Here is a 25,185-nt window from a genome sequence, read left to right as displayed (position 1 = left end):
GGGCGGTGCTGCCGCGGCCCCGCCCCTTGCGCGGTCCGATTGGCCCGGCGCGGGAATCGCTCCGCCTCCTCCGCCGCGCTGAGCCGCCGGAGCGGGGCCATGTCCCGCCTACATGCGTCCCTTCCTGATTGGAAGGCGCCGCTTGAAGTCCCGCCCGTCCGCCTATCCTCATTGGGCACAGCCCTCCCCGCCCGTGGGGAAAGCACAATACTATTGGTCGGACCGGCTGTCAGTCACCGGGCTGGGGGCCGATGTGCCGGTTGGCAGTTTCCGAGAAAGGGGAAAGGGCTTTATTCGGGGTTGTTTCCGCAATGCCGGACCAGCGTTGGGGAACGGCAGTTCCTGCAGCCCCGCTGCGAAGCACTGCTCTGAACAGACTAAAATGTCTTTGCTCTAGAATTCCAGAATATATTCTGGGTTAGCAGTTTCTGCTTGCAGTGCCGGGGGCTGGGAGCAAGTCTATGCTCTCCCGCATCAGGCGCTGCGTCGGTCACCCGCCACGGGTGAGGTCCTTCCGCGGCCCGCGGCTTTGCTGGCACGGGCGCTCCGGCACCAAGATGGCGGCGGCGGCCGAGCTGGGGGCGCTGGGGCGGCGCTGGCTCTGCTGGCTCCTGGGGTTGCAGGCGGTGAGAGCCGATCCGGCGCGTTCGCGCTCGGGGCTGAGCGCGGCTGCAGCTCCTGACAGAGGGAGCGGGTGTGAGGGCGGGGAAGGCGGCGTAAGACGTGTCCCGGGGCGGGAGGCGCGGGCGTTTCCTCCCGCTCCTGCGGCCGTGGCCGCCTCTTTTGCTTTCCATGTCGGAGATTGGTCTCTACTTCTGCCTTCTTCCTAAAACAGTTTGTATTGGTGCTGCCTTTTTTTTAAATACAGTAAATTATTTGGTGTGAAAACAAAACAACAGTGTAGCCTGTATTTGGAGGCAAAGCTTTGAAGGAGAAAACGCTGATGGAATGAAGCGCATCTCTTGCTAAGTGTCTGAATTTACCTTGTTCTGATGGGAATTTGCTTTCTGGAGTGTGAGGGATTTTTTCCAGTCCCAGAGAGATGTATTATGATTAGTGATTTATTTTTTCAGGAAAATATGATAGTTAAGATACTGAAAATTGAGTAAAAATATTAGGGATTGAGACTTTCTTCTCTTTATTTTTCCTTTTACCTCTCTGTACTTTTATTAAGGTGTTTTGAGCTTGATATGTAACCAAAACTGCTTGAGTGAGGAATTATCATGTAGTGGACCCTTTCCTTGCTTTCATACACTGTTAGTGTTTTGGTTGGTTCTTTCTCACACACACATAACCCCAAAAAGAATTCTCAGGAGAGCATTGGCCTTGCGTTCATGGATTGTTTAGGGGTCTGCTGGGCGAAGGTGTCAGGAGAGAGGCTGCTGGAAGCCAAGTGACAATGCCGGCAGCCCTGGTACTGCCCCGAGGGCAGCAGATGCAGCAGTGACAGTGAAGTGAAAACATGGCAGTAAAGCATCAAAGGGGTGGAGAGCAAGCAGCAAGGTGCAAGAAGATGGTTTTAGTTACTACCATCATTAATACATGAGCCATAATTAAAATGTAGCTCCAGCAGAGTTTGGAATGCTCCTTGGGGGCTTTTTATACTACTGTGTCACTGTTGTGTTTCTTATTGCCAGTATTCCTCAGAAAAGATAAATACTTGAAGAAAGTAAATACTACTTTGAAAACTAAATACTTTAGTAAAAATCCTATAAAAGGCTAAATTATTCCAGTAGAACAGGTTCCAGTTTTGCTTGCCTGAGTGCCCTGTAGGAAGCAGAAAAATATCTTTCTGCCTGATAGAACAGTGATTTCAGAATAGCTTTATTGTGTATTATACTTCTCTGTTTATGCTTTAACTCTTACTTTTTAGCAGATACAGAGAATAATGAGGCACCTATTATATTTTCTACCAATCCTCAGTCCATAATGTTTTCTATCTGTCACAAACGTGACATGTCTTTCCTTCAGCTGCAGGTTGGCCATTTCAGCAGAGGAAATGGGTTTTGTCTCTATCTAACTTGGATGTGCTGCATGGATTAGATGGCGTGTGAATGTGAGGAGTATCTGTTTTGCTGAATGACAAACTTAGTTTTCCTTCTGTACTTCTCTGTTTGGCCCAGCATGGCTCTTCTGGGTCTTGGCCTGTTACCATCCAGTTGAGTTTGCTGGTGCCCTGTCACTCAGCTCTGAGCACACTGCTGAGTGCTTTGGGTGTAGCAGGTTTTGCTTGGGGTGTTTTACCCAGACTGAAAAGCATCTGGGAGAGCCATCTTCTATCTCTCCATTCTTAATTTCCTCTCTCAGTTTTTCCCCTCCAAAGCAGGCAGCTGGAAGGGAAGGTTTTAAGCCAAGGTGTGAGGGAATCTATGTGTAGAAAAGTGGGAATGTGAATTTGCTACAAGAAAGACATTGAGGGGCTGGATTGAGCCCAGAGAAGGTCAGGGGAGCTGGGGAAGGGTCTGGAGCACAGGTTCTGTGAGGAGCAGCTGGGGGAGCTCATCCAGGAGAAAAGGACGTTCAGGGGGAACTTATCAGTCTCTACAACCACCTGCGAGTGTAGCCACATGGGGGTTGGCCTCTTCTCCCAGGTAGCAAGTGAGAGAAGATGGCTTCAGCTTGCACAAGGGGAGGTTTAGATAGGATATTAGGAATAATTTTGTCACTGAAAAGGTGGTCAGGCACTGGAATGGGCTGCCCAGGGAAGGGGTGGAATCACCATCCCTGGGAGCATTCAAAAGGCACATGGATGTGGCACTGGGGCCAGGGTCTGGGGCTGAACACTGTAGTGCTGGGTTAATGACTGGGCTCGGTGATGATCTTAGAGGTCTTTTCCAACCTTAGTGATTCTATGACAACAAAACCCAAATATCATTTAAGTGTTGTGATTGGTTGCATTATTATTGCTGCCCATAAAAAGCAGAACTGGTGTTTTACGTAGAAGCCACGTAATTGAATGGCCTGTTGTAAAGCAAGCTTTGTAAAGCTGATAAATCAGAATAGCAGGTTTTTATCTGCACTTCCACTTAATAGTATGTGTAATTTTCCTGTAACATCAATGCAAACATGAAATTAAAATCCTACCTGTATGTCTTGTTGAGCACTTTAGTGAATTTTATCACTTCCTGGTTGTGTTTTTCCTGAGCTTAGCTGTTGCATTACTTTCCATGAGTGTTTTCAGTGATCTGAAACTCTCTGAAATTCTTTTTGAAGAGGAGGCTTTGGAAAGCTGTAACCATGTGCATTTCAGCTGATTCATTACCTTTGGGTTTCCTTCTTAACTTGAAGTTAGCAGTAGGAAAGCAGTAGAGCTATCAGAAGTGTATTTTGGCAAGGTCTGATACCTTGAAATGTAGATATGATGAGTGTGTGGAATTCCCTGGTAGGTTAGGAGCCTCTTTCTCAATAGGGTGGTGTTTTGAACCCTTGGGCTGACCATTTAGGCATTGCTGTAAAACAGTCACAAGAGACTAACTCATTCTTTCTAATCATTACAGCATTTAAAACCATCTTTTAAAGAAATTAATACTAAGTGTGACATTGTATTGACTTTCAGGTAAGTGTTTATGGAGCACAGTTGTCATCAGAAGCTTGCAGAGAGCTGGGTTTCTCCAGTAACTTGCTGTGCAGTTCTTGCAACCTTCTTGGGCAGTTCAATCTGAATCAGCTGGATCCGTTCTGCAGGGAGTGCTGCCAAGAAGAAGCTCAGCTGGAAACTAGAAAGGTGAGTTTTGAACCAAATCCCTTGTGGAATGATTTAACATCAATTTTCATATTTATGAAACTTTGCATTTAAAAAAAACCATGAGAACCTGGGTTATCATTTCAAGAGGAAAATGCAGCAGTTATTCCTAGCCCAATATACACGTACAGGGTCTGGATTTGCAGACTTGCCATGCTGGTGTGAAATAATGTCCCTGTACCAACAGGGGAATCTCGGGTTCTTTGCAGCCCTTTCTGGTGCTGCCAGACATGGTCATATGGCGTGACATGACCAAATTTGGGAACTATATCCAGCTTCTTTTAAAAGGAAGATACATGGCATTGGAAGAGGGCAGAAGAGGACATGGAGAGTGGTGCTTGGTGGCAGCTCCTGCTTGGTCACTGACCCATAGCACAATGGCCGAGATAGATGAGTTCAGTCGCAGGCTACAAAGGGCTGCTGCAGCCTCCAGGTCAGTTCCTGGCGTGGCACAAACCTGATAGAAGCAGGACTGCTCAATTCCATCCTGCAGCAGGACAGCTGGATATTTTGGGAATGATCTCTCTAAGATCTCATGCTGGGCTTTGATCAGTTTAAGGCAAAACTTTTCCTTTATCTGTTGTAAATAAATATCTGTGTTCCTTATGGTATGTTATCAATGAAGAATTTTTAAGAGTTCTTGAAAAGAATACATGTTTTCTAATATGTGGTAGTTTAAGAGTGTTCTAGAATGTAGTGAAGACAAATTAATCATCAAGAAAGTAGAGGTTTCAAGGATGAGAGGTGCTGAAATTATTTTAATGGCTAGGAGATAGTGAAATAACTGACATAATGAAATTAATGAGCAAATCTAGCAGGTTTTTCCTGTCAATTAAATTCAGCCTAATATTTAAAAAAGAAAGTCTGCCTTTAATTTTTAATAAAACCACTGATTACAGTGTTAGGTACAATATATTAAGTATCAAGAAGCATATGTTTGAGATTGGCAGAGAATTCATAGTTTAATTAGTAGCTTCCTAATATTGACAGACTTTAAGTTGTAAATTTTATGCATTAACAAAGTAATATTTCAATACAATCCTTATGGGACTTGATATGTAAGGCTTTTTCATTGCTAGATGTATGAACCTTATAAAGGAAAGTTTGTCTCTGGGGAAAGCTCCAGTTCTTTTACATGTGTATACATATATATAAGTATGTGCATATCTATACATATGCAAACACAAAACCTGAAGTTTCAGAATGAAGTCTAAGAAAAGGTACTAGCAGGGAGTGGCAGAATAGAAAGGGTCTCCAGCATGCTCAGTAACAGTTGTGCTGGCAGCAGCAGTGAGGCTTCGTGTCCTCATGTAAAGAGAGGATGCTTATATTTGCTCAGGTAATAATCTTAAGAGTTTTGCCTCTGTGCACAACATGCAGCACAAGAACTTATGGAACAGGACAATTTCTGTTGTCATTTGGTAGGAAAATAAGCTAGAGGAACTATGTTGCTTTTCTGTCAATGTAACTTCTGAGAAAAATGTCTTAGTTTATCAATAACATACTTAAGGATGTAAGTTAGTTTGTACTGTGAACATTGTATTAATAGAATTTGCATCAAATAACAGAAATTAAATTAATAGAGAGTCTTCTTAATTTCCTGAATCAGACCTAGATTTTATTGTGTGGATAATTAACACTTTCTGTGCAAGGATAAGCAAATGCCATTTTGTGGTCAGGACTTCACATTGTAAATATTATTAGTCTGAAAACTTTTTTTTTTTATTTTAGTCATGATCAATAAAGTAAAATAAATAGCACAGAGCTGGACAGGGTCTCGAGGGTATTTGACAAATTCCTTCATAGTGGAGCAGATTTCCTTGTATATCACAGGAAGCAAGAAATTGTATCTTATAAGTTGTTGGCTTTTTAATCTATTTGTGTTTTACCCGGTTTCATTTTCTTGGGGTTGGGCTTTGTAGTAAATGTGAACAATGTAGATTTTGATTTTTGCTTTATCATTCCTTATTTCTGTGATATTTCTGAAGAAATGTAATACAAATGATATTTGAGATTTGGAGCTAATATGGTAAGCGTCAGCTTGAAGTATGGGAGTGATTAGGATAGTATTTCCATACATTTTTGTATCTGAGTTTGAATGCAGGCTTTCCATATTCTGTGCATGAATGGAAATATTGGATTGTTCTAACATTATGATTTATCATAGCATCATTTCTAATTTTCTTATGAATGCTGTTTCAGAAAGTGGAAATTTTTATACTGGTACTACTGTTTAGATATGTATATTTCAGATTTGGTGATTGTTTGGAGGTTTTACTTTTTTTTTTAAACTCATACTCAGTAATTTCTCTTGAAGACTAGCCAATGGAAAATTAGTGTTTGGAGACTGTTAATATTATCTTAACAGATTGTATTCAGAATCATCACATTTTGAATTGACTTGTGTTTCAATATAGTGCTGGTTGTAACAGATGTCTGTAATTGAGCTTGAGATTTTACTGTTACATAAAAGTTAACAATATAATTTTTAGTAGCTTCTTGCTGAACAAGAATTTTCATGTGCAGAATATGAAAACTGAATGCTGCCTTTTGCTATAGTTTTTCCTTTTCCATGTTTTTTTTTCCCAGTTACCACAGAAATCTTCTTTCTAATGAAAATTTGATAGTAAAGAGTGAATGAATATTGAAAGTTCGTAAAGGCTTTTTTTTCCTACCCTCCTGCTTGTAGAATTTTTCATCTTACTCTGAAAACCTGCATCTCAGTGTAAGATGTTTGACTTTCTGATTAGCAGCCTGGCATGCTGCTGAGTTCAGGGCAGGGCTGCTCTGGATTTTGCTGAAGCTGTGACTTTGTGCTGGAGCATCCTCCAAGTGCAGGAATCGCCCCTCTGAGCCACAGTCCCAGTGTGGGACACAGCTCGCTCCTCACCCGAGCAGCTGCTGCTTCCCGGGAGGTGGCACAGCACCGTGGCTGGCTGTGCTACAAACAGCCTTGGCAGCTACTGGAGTTCCAGGACGTGCTTCAGGATTTTAATTTTACTGCCTTTGCAGTCATGTGGCAAATATCAGAAATAGGCAAAGCGAGAGTTAGTTTCTTGCATAACATATTCCTGAGTTTTAAATGAGAATTTAAAATTAAAGGTAATAGCACATCTATCTGAGAATTTTTACATAAATTGCTGCTTTTCACAAATGGTCTGTAAAATAATCTCAGGCCTAAAATTATTTCATGCTGCATAATATCAGTGCAGCCTCAAATGAGATGTTTACAGATTTGAACTGTTTCATAGCCTTGAAAGAAGTGTATTTATTAATCCTGCTCTTGTTATTGGTCCAGTAGTTTGTGAATTGACATTGTGGAAAATAGCTGTGAGATATTCTTGTTGCACAAAATTTGTCTTGCTCTGAACTTCTGCTGACACCTGTCCAGTGAAATATTTTAATTACTTCATAATTGGACTGTGGGTAAAATGAAAATTGTTTTGGTTATTTTCTCCTCCTCTAGAGATTATGTATGCAGTCTGACACTAATTCAGAAGCCAGCTTAAACAGTATTGCTTTAGACAGCTGCAAGTTTTAAGGCTCAGTCTGTCAGATGCAGAGTACTGCTGGTGTGTAAAACAGAGAAGGATGAAATGGAGGTGAAGCTAACTGTGCGTGAAATTGTAGTAGCAGGAGAGATTGTCCATATTTTGCAGTAGCTGAAAATAGCTGCACTCCATCTGCAGCTTCACACAGGCTGTGTGATCATTTCAGACATAGCTGTAAGCATATTCCATTAATTGTTTATTATAATCTTAGATTTATCTCAATAATATATGTGTGTCAAAATCCAAATTGATTTTAAAAATCAACTCTGTGATAAAATTTGCAATATATTTTATAGTCGCACTGTGCAGGATTTCTACAACCCATAAAAGTTATCAATATATCTAAATGGAGCTTTGAAAAATATTTTTTGCTCACTAATATGTGTTGAACCTCAGCATTTTTAATTTCTACTGTGAAGTGTTTGCCATATTGCAATGTTAAAGTGTTTGGTGACTTAAAAAACATGACACCAGGTGTAATGACTAGATGCTTCTTCTATTAAAAAAAAACAACAAAACAAATTGAAAGCTTTCTTAAAACTCCACCCTTTTACATGTGCAGAATTCTTAAATGTGCTCTCATGAATTATAAGGAGGAATAAGGTGGCATTCTTGTTCAGACTTACTTTTTAAAACTCAAAAAATAGTTAATAAAACTCACAATAATTGCTGGAAGTAGAATAACTTGAAGTGCTTTTAATGCTTCTGGTTACGCCTGTGTGACCCAATTTACATTTATTTTTGAGGTTTGTTTTTTTTTTTCTTTTCATTACACTAATTAGAGTGTTACACTCAAATTGCTGTTGACTACTTTCTTGTTCTGCCGAGGCTCTTAACATGAATAGGTCTTCTCTCATTGGAACTTCTGTTTTTCAACTCAGTGGTTAAAAACAGAGAACTACTTAGAATTCATTGACATTTTAGAGATGTAAAGTAAGTGTAAGTCATATTAATACTTACAGAAATTAATTAGAATTTTAGTTTACTTCTTCTAGCTGTTTCTCAAAACACACATCTTTTTCTGTCTTTTGATGTGTCCTGTAAAGTCTCTTCGATACTTTGTAAAAAATCAAATTTTGTTTTTACCTAACTGTAACTTCCTTCTAACATGTAACACAAAAATGGTTCAAAATCATTGGTTTTCTAGCAAGTGTGACTTCAACAGTGGTGTGATCCAATGACAGGGTATTTTATTTAACATTCAAGTAAATAATTAGAACTTTGTAATTAAGGCTAGTATGTCGTATGATCTCCTTTCAAAGTTTGCTGTTAACTACGTGTCCCATACAGTTCATACAGGAATGATTTTATAGGCTATATTGATAGGGAGGTGAGGGGATCTGAGATGACACTGTTCTCTCTAATTGAGAAAGTCTCTTACCAGTACTGTTGCTTCAAAATATTATTCACAACCATTCCTTGTATTAAAAGTGTGCTGCAATGGATGTCCTTCTCAAGAACTTCACCATGTACGCTCTTTTCCTTCCCTCTGTACATGATGTTACTGGCAATGAAAATTAATGTTGACAAGTAGTCCTAGATAAGGAAAGTGCAGCTAAGTTGTCAATGCCTAAGACAGAAATTTACTGCCTTTTGTTTGGTTCAGATTCACCAAATGTTCATCTCTGTCAGGTAAACTAAGATAAAATACATTATCTCTCTGTAATAGGGTAAGCCTTACCCATGGAACAGCTCTATCTGATCTTACCAGTAGAAAAAAAATGGTTAGGGACACTATAAATGTGAATTTGCTAAATGTGAGTTTCAGTTGTTGATGTCCATCTGTGCTGGTCAATGAAATAGCTTTAGTTAATTAAGGCTGACCTTCATCTAGATAAAGTACTGGCATTTGACTCTATATTTGTTGAAGAAAATTAAAAAAAAGTAAAAGTCTCAAAATTAGTGAAATGCACTAGGTCAAATAAATATCTCATGAAAGTTGTTCTCAGTGTTTTCTTTTCATCTCTAAGATGCTTTGTTTATTAACAAAAGTGCAGAGAATAAAAGAGATGTTCAGGGGTTCTACTTCTAGAGGTAAGTAGGTGCTTAGACAGAATCAGAGGGTATAGTCCAGAGTTGAAACCTGACCTGTTAACTTCCTGTCTGTACTCTTTGGCTTGCATTATTCTGACTAGGTCTAAGTGAGAGCCTGTACGTAGGAGCCCTTTTTCTGCAGCCCTTCTCTATTCCACTCAAACTGGCTATTCACACCGCCTAATCCAAGCCACAGCTCCAGAGGTCTAAAGTTGGTGCTTGCTCAGCTTCTCCATTTTCTCTCTTACCCTTGTGCCAGATCTCTTGCTCACATGAACTTACACCAAACATTGCAGAGACCAAAGTTAATAAAAACAGGCTGCCAGGAGCAGAAGCTGGTTTGGAATTTTTTCAGTGGTTACTGGATTTAAACAGCAAAAATGTTTATAGAATCCTGCAAGGAGGGTATCATTTACCACCAAAAGTAGTGGTGGATGACACATTTCCATTTATGCTGAAGAATGGAATAGTAATACACTATATTGTGTGTAGAATAAAAAGTCTCTTTTGAGTCTTCTCCTCAAAGCAGAATTGAAAGTTCTGAGGATCTCCAAGAATGCAGATTATACAGTCTTCCTTAGTAAATTCCTCAGTGCTTAAACACCATCATTGTGACTTTTTTTCACCCTTACACTCAGTCGGAATTTCCTTCCCCACAAATAAATGAGAGCTTAGATTCTGCTCAGCTTTGTTCAGAACAATTTGCCTGTAATACATATCACTAATCACAGGAGTAGCACTGATTCACATAACTTGTTTTTGACTGTTAGACTCTGTTTCCACTCTCTTATTTAGAGTTAGGCATCTTCCTTCACAGGATAATGAGCTGTCAGTGGTAGAAGTTGCTTTGTTGCTAAATTTACTGATGACATCAGTTCAGAATGATGTGAGTGTGTAGCAATGACTTTCTTGGCTTGCTGTATTATAGAGCAGTAATTCATAATGTTCCTGGCAGTGAGGCTTTCTGACTGCTCCCTGTTAACCCACAGATTCTTACTCATGTTCTGCCTCCAGGAAAAGGAAAGACAAGAGGGATTTTGAAAATCTTGAGCTGTCCATATAAGTGCATTCTTTCCCATAGAAAATATTTTATAGTTTGTATCTCAATGTATGTTCTTTTGAAGGTTTCTAGTTTAGAAGACTAGTTTTCTAGTAAAAGTCACTAATGAGCTGCTAGTTATAAAAGTTTAGTAAAAAATCAAAAGAAAGTTTCATTAAAATAATTTTTGTTGTAAATTTCTAGGAAGAACAAATATTAATTAACCTGGTTTGCTTTCTGTATGTTTGTGGATGGAACACAGTAAAAATTAAGTTGCATGCTTTCATAAGAGATAATTTACCCTATTTTTCAGCAGTACCATTTTGCATATACTAAGGAATTTTGGCCATTAAGAATAGCAACATCAATATTTTTCCTGAATTTTTTTAAGTCAATAGGAGATGAGGAGCTGTCTTCTGCAGACCTGCTTATATCATAATATGAAATTAGAATTGCAGTGAATTTCATACAAACAGTGTTTACATTGGGAAGAGAGTTGTTACTAAAGATTTAGTGGCAAGTAAATCTTTGTACTTGAGGCAAGTGAAAATTCTAGAGGTTTAGCTCTAGTCATAAGTTTGCTTTTCTGCTCATTCTCAGAACTTAACTATATTTTGGAAACTGTTTGATATTAAGGGAGGACAGTATGCACATATTGGAGAGAATCCAGGTACCATAAAGTAGCTGTTACCCCTTTTGTGGCTCCACCTTGACAGCCTGTTTCATTTCATGTTTTAAGACATGCTAGTATTGTCAGCTGATTACACACAGCTGTACAAATCCAGCCTGAATGACACTTTGTAACCTGTGTCAGGCAGGTCACCTCAAATTAATAATTAGAAGAAAGCAGTGTGCAAAATATCAATGTCATAGAAATAAAATTAGGTGTAAATTGCTGTATTTTATTTAATTTTTTTGTCACCTTTGATCTAACAGAATTTTATTACAATCAAGGAGTAATCTCTGTTCAATACCACTTTTTGCAGTTTAGTTTGGTCTGAATTCCTGTTTGTAAACATTAATGGTTATGTAGCAGGAATGTCACTTTTCTTCTGGAGTCTTCACCATGACTAACTGTGATAACAATACCATATCAATGTATAAATGAAGCACTGCTGGAATTGTGTCTTGCAGAAATTGCTTCAATTCTCTTCCTAATAGCAGGTGAAAAGTTTTCTTTCATATAAGTTAAAGTTCCTTATTTTTACAATGCATATTTTTAACTTGCACAATCCTTATGCAAAAAATGTGTTATTCTGCTATAATTAGCACTCTCCTTCATAATTAAAGCAGACATAACCAATAATGTGGTTTGTCTCTTTTCATTTGTGAAGAGCCATCCTGATTGCATCAGTATGGACTGTTACAAGAGTTTCAGGTGCTCTCCAAAAATTTTTGAAATAAACTGAACTCAAGCCGATACTTTGGAAAAGATGAGGAAAAAGTTCAAATATTGTCACAGTAACTTTAGAAAACGTGCTATTAGAATGTTGTAAAAGAAGCTACGTTCTTTTTATAGATGCAGACATGAATCAGCACTTGTTTTGGATTTTAACATGGACACCAGTAGTAGTTTAGAATGTCTTTATTTCATTGCTTCTAGTACTAAATTCACTTTCATGAGCACTAAAACAAGTGAAGCATTACTTTAAAATGAGCTAACTCATGAGTTAAGCATTGTGTAGTGAACTGACTCAAGATGTTTGTGTGCCTCCATGTGATACATGTCATTCTTATTAATACTTGAACACAGTGACTGCCTTCACAAGGAAATTTGGAGAACATCTGCTCTGGACACAATGAGATGGTAGATATTAACAACTAGGCTTTTGTGGTGGGCCAAGTGATGCAAATAAACCTGGGTTTTTTGCAAAAGACACCTTTGTTTAGAGTTATAAATGAAGCCAGTTGAGTCTTCTTTTTATTCTGGTCTAGCCATCGAGAAAGCAGCTGTTATTCCCAGCATGAATCTAAACCTTTTTGTCTGAGAACATTTGGGTTTCAATTATGGCAGAATTACAAGCTCAAAATTTAGACATCAATGATTGAGCTGTTTTCTTTGTTAAATTTCTATAAGATATTGGCCAGGAGTTACAAACTGTGAGTAGTGGGGTATTACAAAATGTCTTACATATTTTAGATTTCTGCAGTGATTTTGTTCCATAAAAATTCATGTGTGGAAGGAAAAAGACTAAGAATAATTTGCAGTAATAAGAATTCAAAAATGTTCATTTACTGTTGTCCTAAATTTGAGTGTACTTAGCTTGTGATAGACTTACATAAAATTGTTAATTAATTAGATAGAAGGTTATTTATTCCTTTGTCTACTTCTTTATACTGACTTCTTGATAGAAGAATGCAGATAGCTGTGAGTATCAGAGAAATCAGAAATGTTCAGTGGATTTGTGAGTATGCAAAGGAATATCTAAATCTGATAGAATTGTTGATTTTTTTTTTTTAAGAGAGACAAGGTAAGTGAAGTTTATGAGCCCTGTGCTATGTTTCTCCATCTTTGTAATTACTTCATGTTTTATATCCAGAGAAATTTTAATTATGCAAGCTAGTATCTGAGCTGTTTATCACTGCCTTTTTTAATTAAAACCTTGAGTTGGGTGGTGAAAAAGTTTTTAAAAAGTCTAGTATTGATGATCTCTTGAGTATTGTTTCATGGTATTTCTGGGTTTTAACAGTCAAATCTTAGGGTTTTATCTTAAATACAATATTTAGTTGAAAATGTATCTGTAGCTAGGCAAATTTCTGAGATGCTGTTCTGAACAGATAATGCAGTCTAACATTCTCTTTCCAGGTTCCCATGGAAGTAATGGTTATTGATTAGTTCACACCAAGAGAGAAGTTGCAATTTCCCTGCAAATGATTAGAGTATTTGTTATGTTCTAATTCATAGTATTTAAGCAAATACTGAGTTGGCCCTGAATCAGAATTTGAATATTCAGAAATGAACATGTATTTTTGGCTGTCTATAATGCCTCCATGCGATAGGTGGTGGAATGTTAATAAAATTGTCCTGGGAATTTCTGTTATATCATGTGTGGTTTGCTTTTTCAGAGGGGGTTCATGAAGGTTAGTTTTAATTACTTGCATTCACAGTTCATATTTTAAGTGAAACATGAATTTATGTAATTTCAGTAAGGTTATATTTTCTGTACTCAGACTTGCACGTTTGTTATGAAAACACTGTCTAAAAGAGCATGAAAGCAGAGGTTTTGTCTATGAAAGGTAATTAACTAAATTAAAAATTTTTAAATTAAACTCATTCTGTCTGCTGATCTATAACAGTGGGGTTTAAGGCTTAGAAATATTAAAATGCCTTACTTTGGAGTATGAGGTTCTATTTTAGTAGCTGGAAAGTATGTTGTCAATTTATTTAAGATTCACCAAACTATAGAATCATTTGCATGTTGCAAAAAGAATCACAAAATAGTCTAAAAATAAGACAGTATGCAAGACAATTGGGTGAACAGTTTTTATAGATATTATATAAAATTTAACTTATATTTTAAGGAGACTGAATCTGAGTATCTTCCATAGCAGACAGAAGTGATTGACATCTAAGTGCAAGTATCAAAGTTAGCCCAGCCTGTACATATTACTTCACCTGAGGCCTGTTAATATGATCTGTCCTCTTTCTGTAAACACAATGAACTAAAATCAACCAGTAGCCTAAACAGGAAATTTAAAATTACTGCCTTATCTTTATCATAAGTATTTCACTGTCCAAGTTAGGTTTAAAGTGAAAACTAAAATTTCATTTAATGAGATTGTGTTAGTATCTTTGGGAAGGAAGGAATAGTTTTCCTAATACTTACCCATAATTCCTGTTGTAACTTGTCCAGTTGCTTCTTTTTAAATGAAACTTTGCTTACATCAACAGTATATCTCAAATTATCTTTTTCTTTTTGTTTTTGTTTTTACATTTTTAGTATAATGAATGAAAATTATCCTGTATCCTGAGTGAACGGTCAGTTGTTGCATAATCAGAGACAGGTCTGGAACTGTGATTCTGTCTAGGATCTTACTTGTAATTAGCATCAACAGAGTAGCATATTGTCACCTCAGAGAGAAATAGTTCAACAGATAACACACTATAAATAAACTAGTAATTTAGATTACTTTTGTCTTTAACAGCTTCTGTTTATTATTACAGCTTTATGCAGGAGCTGTCCTAGAAGTATGTGGATGAAAACTGGGAAGGTTCCCTCAAGTCCAGGGTAAGTAAAGCCACTAGTATTCCTTCAAATACTGAAATACTGTCACAGCAGAATGACAGGAGGTACTTTTAAGTACATTACAAGTAGTCCTAAATTCAGTATATTACATCAGTAAAGTTGCATTGACCTGAAACCCATAGAACTGGTCTCCAGTAACTGATAGATGAAATTATATTGTGCACTTATGGAACGATTTTATTTTCACAGATCCTGCCATATAATTGTTTTATCAGTGGATAATGACAGTCAACTAACAGGAAAGAAATACAGTAGAGCAAAAGGAAAGTCAGTACCATCAGTGTCTGGTGGGAGGAAACTGCAGGAAAAGAATCTGAGAAATTTCAAACTGGACTTTTCTTATAAATTAGGGAAGAGAGCTTAGGTGATAGCAGTACTATGGTTTATTTTGGGGTTTTTTCCTGTAATGAGGACCCTAATAACATATTCCCTAATGCTGTACTTTGGACATAGTTGGACAGAAGTCCTAATCTAGCTTTAGAATTTAAAATTGCACAAACAGCATGTCTCCATTTACTGTGGGAAGTATTAATACCTGCCTGTTTGAAGCCTGGCTGACAAAGTGGGAAAAAAAAAGGTTTTAAAACAGGTATAATTTACATAAGTTGTACTGCATTATATCCTTTCCTGCCACCTCTGCCCACACAGTTGAGTTGAATGACAAGGCTAGAGCAAAGCTCTTTTCTCTTTTCCACAGTATAAAATGTCCAAATGAGAATTCTTTAAGTGGCTTGTCATACTGAGGGGCATGAGGAGATAACTTCGTTCGCGCAGGAGTCCGTATTATCTCCATGACCGTTCAAATTCAGCAAACATAAAAACATTCTCTGCTGTTGCTGCCCACTCACTCAGCTGCTTTATGGTTCTGGATTTGTAACAGTTAAGTCCTCATTGGAGCCATAGGTTTGAAGGAGAAGGTTAAGCTGTTAGCCTGGCTCCAGCCTGCACTGTGTCCTCAGTTATCTTCATGTGTAGGTCCTTGAAGGGAATGGCCCTCAATTCCTGCTGTCTGCACACTTTGAAATGTGTTCCAAAGACTTGGAATGGTGCAAAAGGAAAAACTTGAAAATTGTGACTAGTTGTTTTTTCCCTTTCAATTCTTGGTTAACTAAACCTCCTCAAATACTTACATTCCATTTAGCATATAGGTTACTTTTTAAAGTGGCTGGATACATTTAATTGTTTTTTGAAAAGGATCTCTGTTTTGACCACCGGTTTTGATTTGGTACAGTAAGAATTAAAAAAGGACTGAGTAGTGCACTTAAATTTCTTTTTTGTGTTTTCATCACCAATTTCTGCAGCTACACAATTTAAACCAAATTTACAGCTAGGGTATTAGAAGAGGTTGGAAGATAGGATATGTATTAGAAGCATACTTAGAAATTTTTAAAAGCAGTATAATATATTCTTTCAGCTGGTATTTGTCTTCTGACCCAGATTTTATCCTTTAGATAATTAATCTCAGAATACCCAGATTTTCTCCTTTATTTTAACTTCTAACAGAAACAAACAGTGTTTAATGTCTCCATCTTAAGACATTTACATTCAAGAAGTGTATTTCAGCTTTTCACTTGGACATTTGCTATGGAAGTGACATTAGCCTGTCACTGACGGTGTCTCATCACAAATAACTGAATCCTTTTCCATAGCTTCTTTGAGGGTTTTGTTAGAGTTTGTTTAGATGTGTTTGCTCTTTCTCCCCAGAATATACACAAAATGGCATTGTTAATTGCAGGACTTTGTATATATTAGAATTACATGGATTAGTGTATGTAGAATACTACTGTATTCTTACATTAATAACTGTGAAGTCTTGACCTCTAAGTACCTGTGTAAATTGTTTTGTCACTTGGCTTAGTCCCACAGACTTAATATGTCTCAGGCTACATCTGGATTATGTTTTAGTTGGCTAAGGGATGAGCAGTGTTGTTTTGTTGGGTTTTTGTTGGGGTTGGATATTTTATTATGAGATTCACATATTAAAATAGTTACGGATTGAAATCAGTTGAATTAATAAAGGTTTGTAAAAGTTACACAGTTGGAAGAAACTGTGGGTTGCTCGGTCCTTCTCTGTCAAAGTTTCTTTCAGAATTACTGGTTATATAATCTTTAGCTATAAACAGTTGCTCAGTCCACCTGTGTGCCTGAAATGTGAGAATCATTACATATGGAATATATTTGTGTGTACTAGGAAAGCAAAGGAGTGAGAAGTGATGATAAAAATCTAGTCCTCAACAAGAGGATGGATAAGTCTGGTCTTCAGCAAGTTATCTCAGTCTTGAACTGGATGTTACTGTTTGTAGTGTCACATCAAACTACTAAATTTGGCATTTGTGAATGTGGCCAAGCATGTCTCTTAGGTTTTTCAGATACAGTTTCTTGTGATAAGTCTGATAACAGACCATATTTCTGTATGCCTCATTTAAATTCAGTACTGAAATATTCTTATTGATAAGTTTCCCTTAAAAGTAAAGTGCTTTATTATAAATGCTGTACTCTAAAATTAATTCCTATATTATATATATTTTGAAATTGTTCTGTGTAAAACTGTTCTTAAATAGTTGTCATTTAAAAGCACTCCATCAAATAGAATATTAAAAATCTAAGTGACAACATTCATAGATGAAGCAATATCTTAATATACCAGGTAACACAACAACAGGTTTTGGCAGACATCCATAAAGCTGAGTCTCTGGAACAGAATAATGAATTAGCTGGGTCAGTGATTAATCTTGCATATTTCTTTTAAGTTGACTTTTCAGTGGCAGCTGTTTTCTGTTCACCATGAGATAGGGGATCAGTGTTTAGACTCCTACATTCTCTCCAGTTTGTTTAAAAAACTGAATTAGACTGGGTTTTTTCATTGAACATTCCTTTCATATTTCTCTCCATTCTTTTTCTTTTTTCAATAAAATAACTCTCACCTCTCCTTGTGAGGTAAGAAATGGACGTAGTCCCAGCAAATCTGTTCTAGAAACAAGGTCCTTAATCCTTGCACTCATGCTGAGTGCAGCTACATTAAATCCTCTGACTTCAGAGTCAGTCAGCACTATTGTATCACCCAACTTCTCCAAGTGTTAAGGGAATTCTTTTAGCTACTTAAATGTAATTTCTTATGGGATTGTATTTTATGAGGTAAGATCACTTATTTCCTAGTTATTTTAATCTGCAATTCATAAGTATTGACAAAAGAAAGTTAGAAAATTTTACTAACCCTAAATCTTGTACAGATAAAAGCATTACTAAAACTCTTGCTAAGAAAAATGGATATTGTAGTGGAAGACTTGCATTGCTTTATCGTAATCTTTTGCAAATAGATGACACACAAATTAAAACAGTAATTCCCTTCAGATTTACAAATGTCTCTTGCCCAACTGCTTATACGAAGTACCATATCTGGGATTTTTTGAAGTTTCTTCTTTAGGCTTGATTGGATCTCTGTCTTGGATTCATTTCTGAAAGCATGTGGTGCTTTTTATAAAATCATGGACAGCTGCATTGTAACTTGATTAAGAGACTACAACTAGTAGTTACTGATGTGCCATATAAATTCTTAAATTTAAATTTTTATCTCAAACTGAGGTCCCCAAAAGGTACAGAGCTCTAGTCATTAAAATTTAAGTAAGTGCTTGTTTTGTGCTGTAGTTCAGTCTTTTTGCTCAGCTTTCATGGTAACTTTTGAAGGAGACTTATACCACCTTCAGAACTGCAGAGCATGTATTTGTCCCCAAAACAAATGTCTGAGGGAAGACATTAATGCTTTTGTCTTGCCCAGTGATTTACATCTTCACATTTCTAGCAAGTACTGCCAATTGTCTCAACAATGCTCTACTATTGGTGGCATTATTAAATGTTGGAATTTCCTGTCTTCATAAAATGTCCCTCTCTTACTCTACATTCTGCTTTGGTTTCTTTTCATTTTCACAGATTTAACACTTGATAATTGGCAATGCCTCCATAAAATGTTTTTTAATTCAAGTTCATTTCAGGTACAAAATTGTCAAGTCTGTATGGTCAAGTCCTTTGTGCCTTTTTTATGTAAAATTTTGCAACGTTATGCACTAACTTATGTCTCCAGTAAAATTTCTTACTTTCAAATGGCTGGTGTCTAATAATTCACAGCCAAGTAAGCAGACTGCCCTTTAGCTTATCTGAAGTAACATTACACTTGCTTTCTGTTTATTCAGGTTAACTCAGAACAACAGTTTGTTCTGCTTGGGGAGATGTTTCATGTCCATTTTGGGTCAGGAAGTTCTCTTATGCTGTGTCCTGCTGCACCTCAGAGAATAGTGCAGGTCTGTGCAAATACACAGGCTTGCCCTTTTGGCCACAGTGATTCTTAGAGTCCTATAGTCTCCACTTAGGGCTCTGGGATTTAATTCCAACAAACTAGTTTTCAGACTTTCTTATTACACCTCTACGTTTTGTATCAAAACAAATGGACATTCTAACAATAGCAGTGAGTTCTCCAATCTGCTGTGTTCATAGGTAAAGGCTGCTTTTAGGTCTTTAAAAGCACTGTTCAGTGGAGGCCAGGCTTTAAAATGCTCCTACACACTTGATCCTTCTCTGACCCTGTAGCTGTAGTTGATTGTGGGGCAGTCCTGTCTGCTCTTCAGGAGTGCCTTCCAACAGCAGTGCTTTGGTACTGCTCATCATTTACCACAGCATAAGGTGAAGAGGTTCTGCAAAGCTCTCTCTGTCTGGAGAACAGCTCTGACTTCTGCTCTGGGGTTTAATTCACCAGAACGTGGTGTCATGGCACCCAGCTCAGGCTTCATCTTACAGAAGTCACGGTGGAAAATGCCTCTCCTGCTCATCCACAGATAGCTTAGAGAAAGGTTTGTTTCTCTGTGGTGTGTGATTTCTAAAGCTGCTACAGGGAGAAGCAAATGGGGAGATAGCTTGAACAGGATTTAGTATTAAACACCAAACTACTCAGTAATGGTGTATAGATGGTGTGCAAGTACCATTTAGAGATAGAACCATAAGAAGCAATGTTGATGTCAGGGTATAGAGGGGAAACTGTTGGAGCAATGTGAAGGTGGAGCATATGCACCACATCCCATGATAAGCAAGCAGTCATATGTCCCTAAATGTGCACTGTAGCTGCTGTAGCTGCATCTGCTAATTCAACTCAAGGACTGATTTTGTGGAAAGAGAAAAAAAAAGCATTTGATGAGATAATCTGTGTTTTTAATGCATGTCAGTATTTGAGTTTCTCATTTTAGCTTCCAAAATTCAGAATATACAAATTAAGTTATTTGTACATTGAGTGTTTTTCTTTGTTGCATTGCAAATTCAAGTGAGTGAAGCAGAAAGTCACTATGATCAGCATTAGAAATAAATATGCCATAACAGAAACTAATTTTGTTCCAGCTGTCTAAAATTTCAGGAAAAGCATTCTGTAGTGCTTCAGCTTTCAGAAGATTTAGACATTTGACATTGATACAAGTGTGTAATAGCTACTTTTAATGTGGCAGAATGTAATGCTGCCTATAGAATACTTTCTTCTTCCACCTAATGCTGTTTCTACTTTATGTGAGCTTGTTCAGTCCAACACTGCAGCCAGAGAACAGCCTCTCGTGTCCAAATAAGCTTTCATCTATCACTCAAGTAACAAATCCTCACACCTGTTACAAGCTTGAAGTGCTGAAACCTGAGGTTCCTCCCAAAGGCAATCTTTTATTACAATCACGTTCCAGAGTTCAGATTTGCTTCAGAAACTTTATCCATTTTACTGTGCTCTCTTACCATTTTGCAATTAGTCACCCACTGTACTGACTGCTTATTACAACCTTCTTTTCATATAAAGCTCTAGAGACTGGTTTCAGCTTTACATATAAGAAAAATGTGGAAAAATTCCTCTAGAAACACTTCAACAGTCCGTGGACTTAACAAATAATAAGAAATGTCTTTGCAGCTTTTTTGCACATTATTTTTGATGACAACCAAGACAACAAGTCACAAGGGATGGGAAACGTTGAAGTTGAAAATACATTTTTGAGTTTAAATCAGAATCGAACTGCAGTATGTGAGCAAGTACTGGTTATTTTGTGCTATTTGAAGTTGTTATACACAGCTTACAATGACATCAGTGCATAGTCTGTAGAAGGAATAAAGACAATTTGAATGAGACAACTCATTTTCTTCAGGGGCCTGGTACATCTGGCAGCTCCATGGGCCATTGGTATTTTTTGAACTTGTTTATATTGTGTAGTAGTTGGTGCAACAAGCAGTGTATATGATTTTTATCTGTACTGGGAGCTCAGTGAAAGAGGGAAGAAAGTAAGTGCCACTCTGTATAACCATGCTGAGAAAGTGTTAAGGTAACTGTCTGCAGTAATGTAAAGATAGGTATAAAGATGCCAGGGGATATCTCTGCAATTACTGAGGAAAGCACTGCACTTTGTCAAGCAGTATGAAATATTAGTCCTGAGGTTGCACTCATCTCCATGCACCAGCTGGATGCACTGCAATTTGTGAGAGATTCATTGTTGTCTAACCTTGAAAAAGCAGCTTTAACGTGCAGCTGGCACCCTTGTAGGAGTCAGTCTGTACTGACAGGGTTCATCCTTGGGGAGATGCTACTGACATACTACAGGAGCATCCTGAATTCACTTAATCTCAATACAGATACTAAATTCAGCTTTTAGCATGTGAAAAGGAAGAATGAGAACTGTTATTTTCTAAATAAATTTCAAATCTTTCTAGAAGTCATTCATTAGGGTGAAGTGCTAGGAAGTGGGGGATTATGCTCACACTTTTTCCTGAAATAATTCATATTGTCTTTTCGGAGTTAAGGTTAATGCAAGGCCTGGGTTGTGCTGTAGGGATGCAGGGCCTGTGCTGCTGTTAATATCTGCTGACAGGTGAGGAGTGGTGCAGCAGCAGCCCACCTCAGACCTGCCTTCTCTCCATATCAGCCCATGGAGCCTTGCTGCCAACTGCCTTCAGGAGGGTCAAGAGGAAATACGAGCTTCTCTTCCTGTTTTCTACCTTTGTTTTCTTGCTGGTTTTCAACACATAATCTCAGAGATCTCTGCAAGACAAGATTGACTGTCTTGTTCACCAGAATAACAGCTCTCCCCACAGCTTCCTGTGTGCCCTGGCCCCCACAGAGCTGCAGCGTGGGGAGTGTGCTGATGAGATGGGTGTCACATTCAGCCTCCCTCCCAGAGCTGATCCTCAGCCAGATTCTGATCGCTCCAACGCTTTTCCTCACGTTGGCGTAGCAGCAGCATATGGGCCAGTCTGCTGAAGGCTGTCAGTTGTGCATGCAGATAAACTGCCTTACACTGTTGCACTAGTGTTCAAGGAAAATCCAAGCAGACAGAATTCCTCTTTGGATTACTAGCAAAAATAAGTGTTCCTTTGGCAGAATAAGTTTAGTATTATTAATTTTGTGAGGGTAGTACAATTTTAACATTAAAATATCTTTTAAAGCATAATTTAAAAAAATATGGGGAATAGTAACTCGACATAAATCTACTTTATGCAAGTAGAGAATAATTTAATTTCCTTTCTTTTCTCAAAACTGTAGCTTTCGTCAGGAGTGATAAGCCAAAACTCTTCAGGGGGTTGCAAATCAAGGTAAGTAGTAGCCTAACTTTTTTGTTTGCTATGTTAAGAAGAACTGTGTTTGGTGGAGACAGTCCTGTGAATTGTTCCCTATTTGCTGATCAAGTAAGCTTTTAGTAGAGGACATATATTTGCGTTGCCAGTGTGAATCTTTACAAGTTCCTGCTAGTAATGTTGATTTGTTTACTGCTCAGTAAATTAATTAAAAATAATAAAAAGTACGAATTCTTTGGTGGTGGTGAGGTTCTGGTTTATTTTATTGTTGTTTGGTTGGTTTTGAACCAAGAAAAAATTTTTATTATAGCAGATGGGAAAAGGATCTGAGGAATGTTTATATTCTGTTCTTGCTTTATAGATATGTTGAATTTACTCAAGCTATTCTGTTATGGTTTCTCCTGTTTTGTTCTCCCCTAGTTTTCTTACGGAGATGCCATTTCCATACATTCAGTGATTTTTGGATTTTTCTTCTCCCTCTCAGAATTCCCTTGCTGTGTTCTACTGTGCTGGTTTTTCTTTATATATTTCAGCCATCCAGCTTTATAAAAATACATATACTGAACGGTGTTTCTTATGACTTGCATATATGTAAAGTTGCATAAGCTGCACTGCCTTAAGCTCCAACAATTCTTTGGTTTCAAGATCTAATCTAAGACTTCACCTTCCTCTTAAAATCCTGCGTGAATTACTTCAAAGATACACATCTTGATTCTCACATCTTGTGCCTGCCATCTCCGTTGCCCAAATGGCACCATCTGGAATCACTTCATAGCTATGCATGGCTGCAATAAGTGATTTGTCCTCTCAGCAGCAGATTCTATGTAAAACAGATTTCCTCTGTCTGTCTCACGCATTCATGTCTCCGTGTCCTCCAGTTTCTTTCAAAAGCTTTCTCTCCTTCTGTACGTCTGTTTCTTTTTTTTTTAACTTTGTAGATGTATTGAACATAAAGCAGTCTAGACTACAACTGGTATCAAGTATTACCAGAAAAAAAATGCACAAGTGAATGTGTTTATTTCACAGGACTTTTGGAAAACTCCATAGAGGTGCCACTAGCTTCATTAAGTAAAACCAACTAGGTTAGCTCAGCTGAGCAAAGTGGGGAACTCACTAACTCCTGGGGAAATCTTTCCATGAACCTGAATGGTCAGAGCTTTCTGATCCTGTTAAAAGCTTTTATTTGCATTGCTTAATTTGGAACTTAGTGAGTTTGAGAAGCGCTGAAGAATTATGTTATTAGCAAAAAGCATAGTAGGCACAGATACAACACAGCAAGAAAGAATGTGATTACATTAGAAATTAATAGTAGAACTTTGACCTGTTAAAGTGACGCAGAATTTCTAAAATGGTAAAAAGGCTGTTGATCATATAAGAAAAATCATTCATCATCAAAAGTATAGCTTTGGTAACTTGAAACAGTTGGAGTAAATACCCTCCTTCAAAGCCAGGCCAATGGCCGTGTCCCTCTGCACAGGCATTAACTGCTGTGGTGCACCAAGGAGAACAAGGAGAGGTTTCTGACACCCACCTCCACCCCCCTTCATTTGACTTGTTCCTCCACTTTGCTCTCTCTGACATTAAATGCAAGTCAGAAGCCTGAACTGATTTAAATCACTAGAGAGCAGGGGCAGTGTGAGTATGGAGAATACATTTGCCAGCCAGGGTAACTGACTTTTCTTCTTTCCCCCAGTATGTGCGTGGTTCTGACCCTGTACTGAAGCTGCTGGACGACAGTGGGAACATTGCAGAAGAACTGAGCATCCTCAAGTGGAATACAGATAGTGTGGAAGAATTTCTAAGTGAAAAATTAGAACGTCTATAAATCATTGCTTTCTGTCCTCTTTCCTTTTCATATTTTGTCATGGTAATCTTCTCAGATGAAGTGCACTACAATTGAAGAAACATTCCAGCATCTTTATTAATTTTAAAATATCTGTTGTGCTGTACTACATCTTGTAATTAGAAGGGAAGCTTCAGCACACATATCTGACAAGTTGACAAACAATAGCTTGTCTTAACATTATTATTTCAGCTCTTAATGCATTTATCACTAAGAATGCTTTGTTTCAAAGTTAATTATGCAAATCTCAGTTTGTTATAATCAGGTCTGTTTTTACAAATGCTCTTAAAACTGAAGAGCTTCAAATAAGAGAAATTATTACCATGCTTTCTGTCTGCTGCTCTTTCTTAAGGAAGTTAGAACCAAATGCAATCTATCTCCCAAAGAAACTTGGCTACTAATGCCCTTTTTTATTTGTATTTGAACTGTCCTTTTATAGAAGCCTTGTTTACAGTGAGTACCTAATTCACAGGTTTGAAAGCTGATGGAGGAACTCATGCTCTGATACTGTGAAACATTTGTTAAGTACACTTTAGTGAAGACTACATAGAAAACCTCTGAGGTGTATGAAGTCAGATGTCAGGTGTGCTTTACATCAAGTGTTTTGCTTCAGAAAACATGAGCTATAACTCTTGAAAAAGCTTTCCTTCCAACTTTCAGAAGTTTATTGGAATTTTGTTGTTTATGAAATTAATTTAGAAACTGTTCTTTTAAAATGTGTATTTTTCTTTCTCAGTTGAAATTTATATGAACAGGGAATATAGACAGTATGTATGGTAATGAGTCAAATCCATTAAGACTTGTTGGGTTTTTTCCACTTAGAGTCAATAAATATGGTAATCAAGAATAATGTGGGTGGGTTTTTTTTAAGTCCAATTAGCAAATAAGTGTTCGCTGTAATTACTTCATGCTCACCAGATTTTGGTTGGATGGGTGTTACGCTATGACCTGAAGTGGTACACAGTTTTTGTCTTGATATATAATTTTATATCTCAAAAATTTCTCAATAATTTACAGACTTTATTCCCAGCTTTTGAGAAGAAATCATCAGATTCATAGGAGAACAATAAATCTGGGACTGAGACCATACTGAACTATCAGAAGTAATGCCCTATGGTTATTCTTCAGGCATTTGGAGTTTTTATTCCCAAAAT

At 37.6% G+C, this 25,185-nt stretch overlaps 1 protein-coding gene across 1 annotated transcript; it reads left to right on the top strand.

The window, feature by feature from the left end:
- Positions 1–305: 305 nt before the first annotated feature.
- On the top strand, positions 306–24,881 carry SELENOF (selenoprotein F). Its single transcript, XM_038144077.1, has 5 exons — positions 306–626; positions 3,557–3,724; positions 14,532–14,595; positions 22,157–22,206; positions 23,882–24,881. The coding sequence occupies exons 1-5, from the start codon at positions 462–464 to the stop codon at positions 24,011–24,013; spliced, it is 579 nt and encodes a 192-aa protein (XP_038000005.1). The 5' UTR covers positions 306–461; the 3' UTR covers positions 24,014–24,881.
- The last annotated feature ends 304 nt before the right edge of the window (positions 24,882–25,185 follow it).

Source organism: Motacilla alba, chromosome 8 (assembly GCF_015832195.1).
Source record: "Motacilla alba alba isolate MOTALB_02 chromosome 8, Motacilla_alba_V1.0_pri, whole genome shotgun sequence".
In the NCBI taxonomy this organism is placed as follows: Eukaryota; Metazoa; Chordata; class Aves; order Passeriformes; family Motacillidae; genus Motacilla; species Motacilla alba.
Note: the sequence above shows the minus strand (reverse complement) of the source record. Positions and strands in the feature narration are given on the sequence as shown.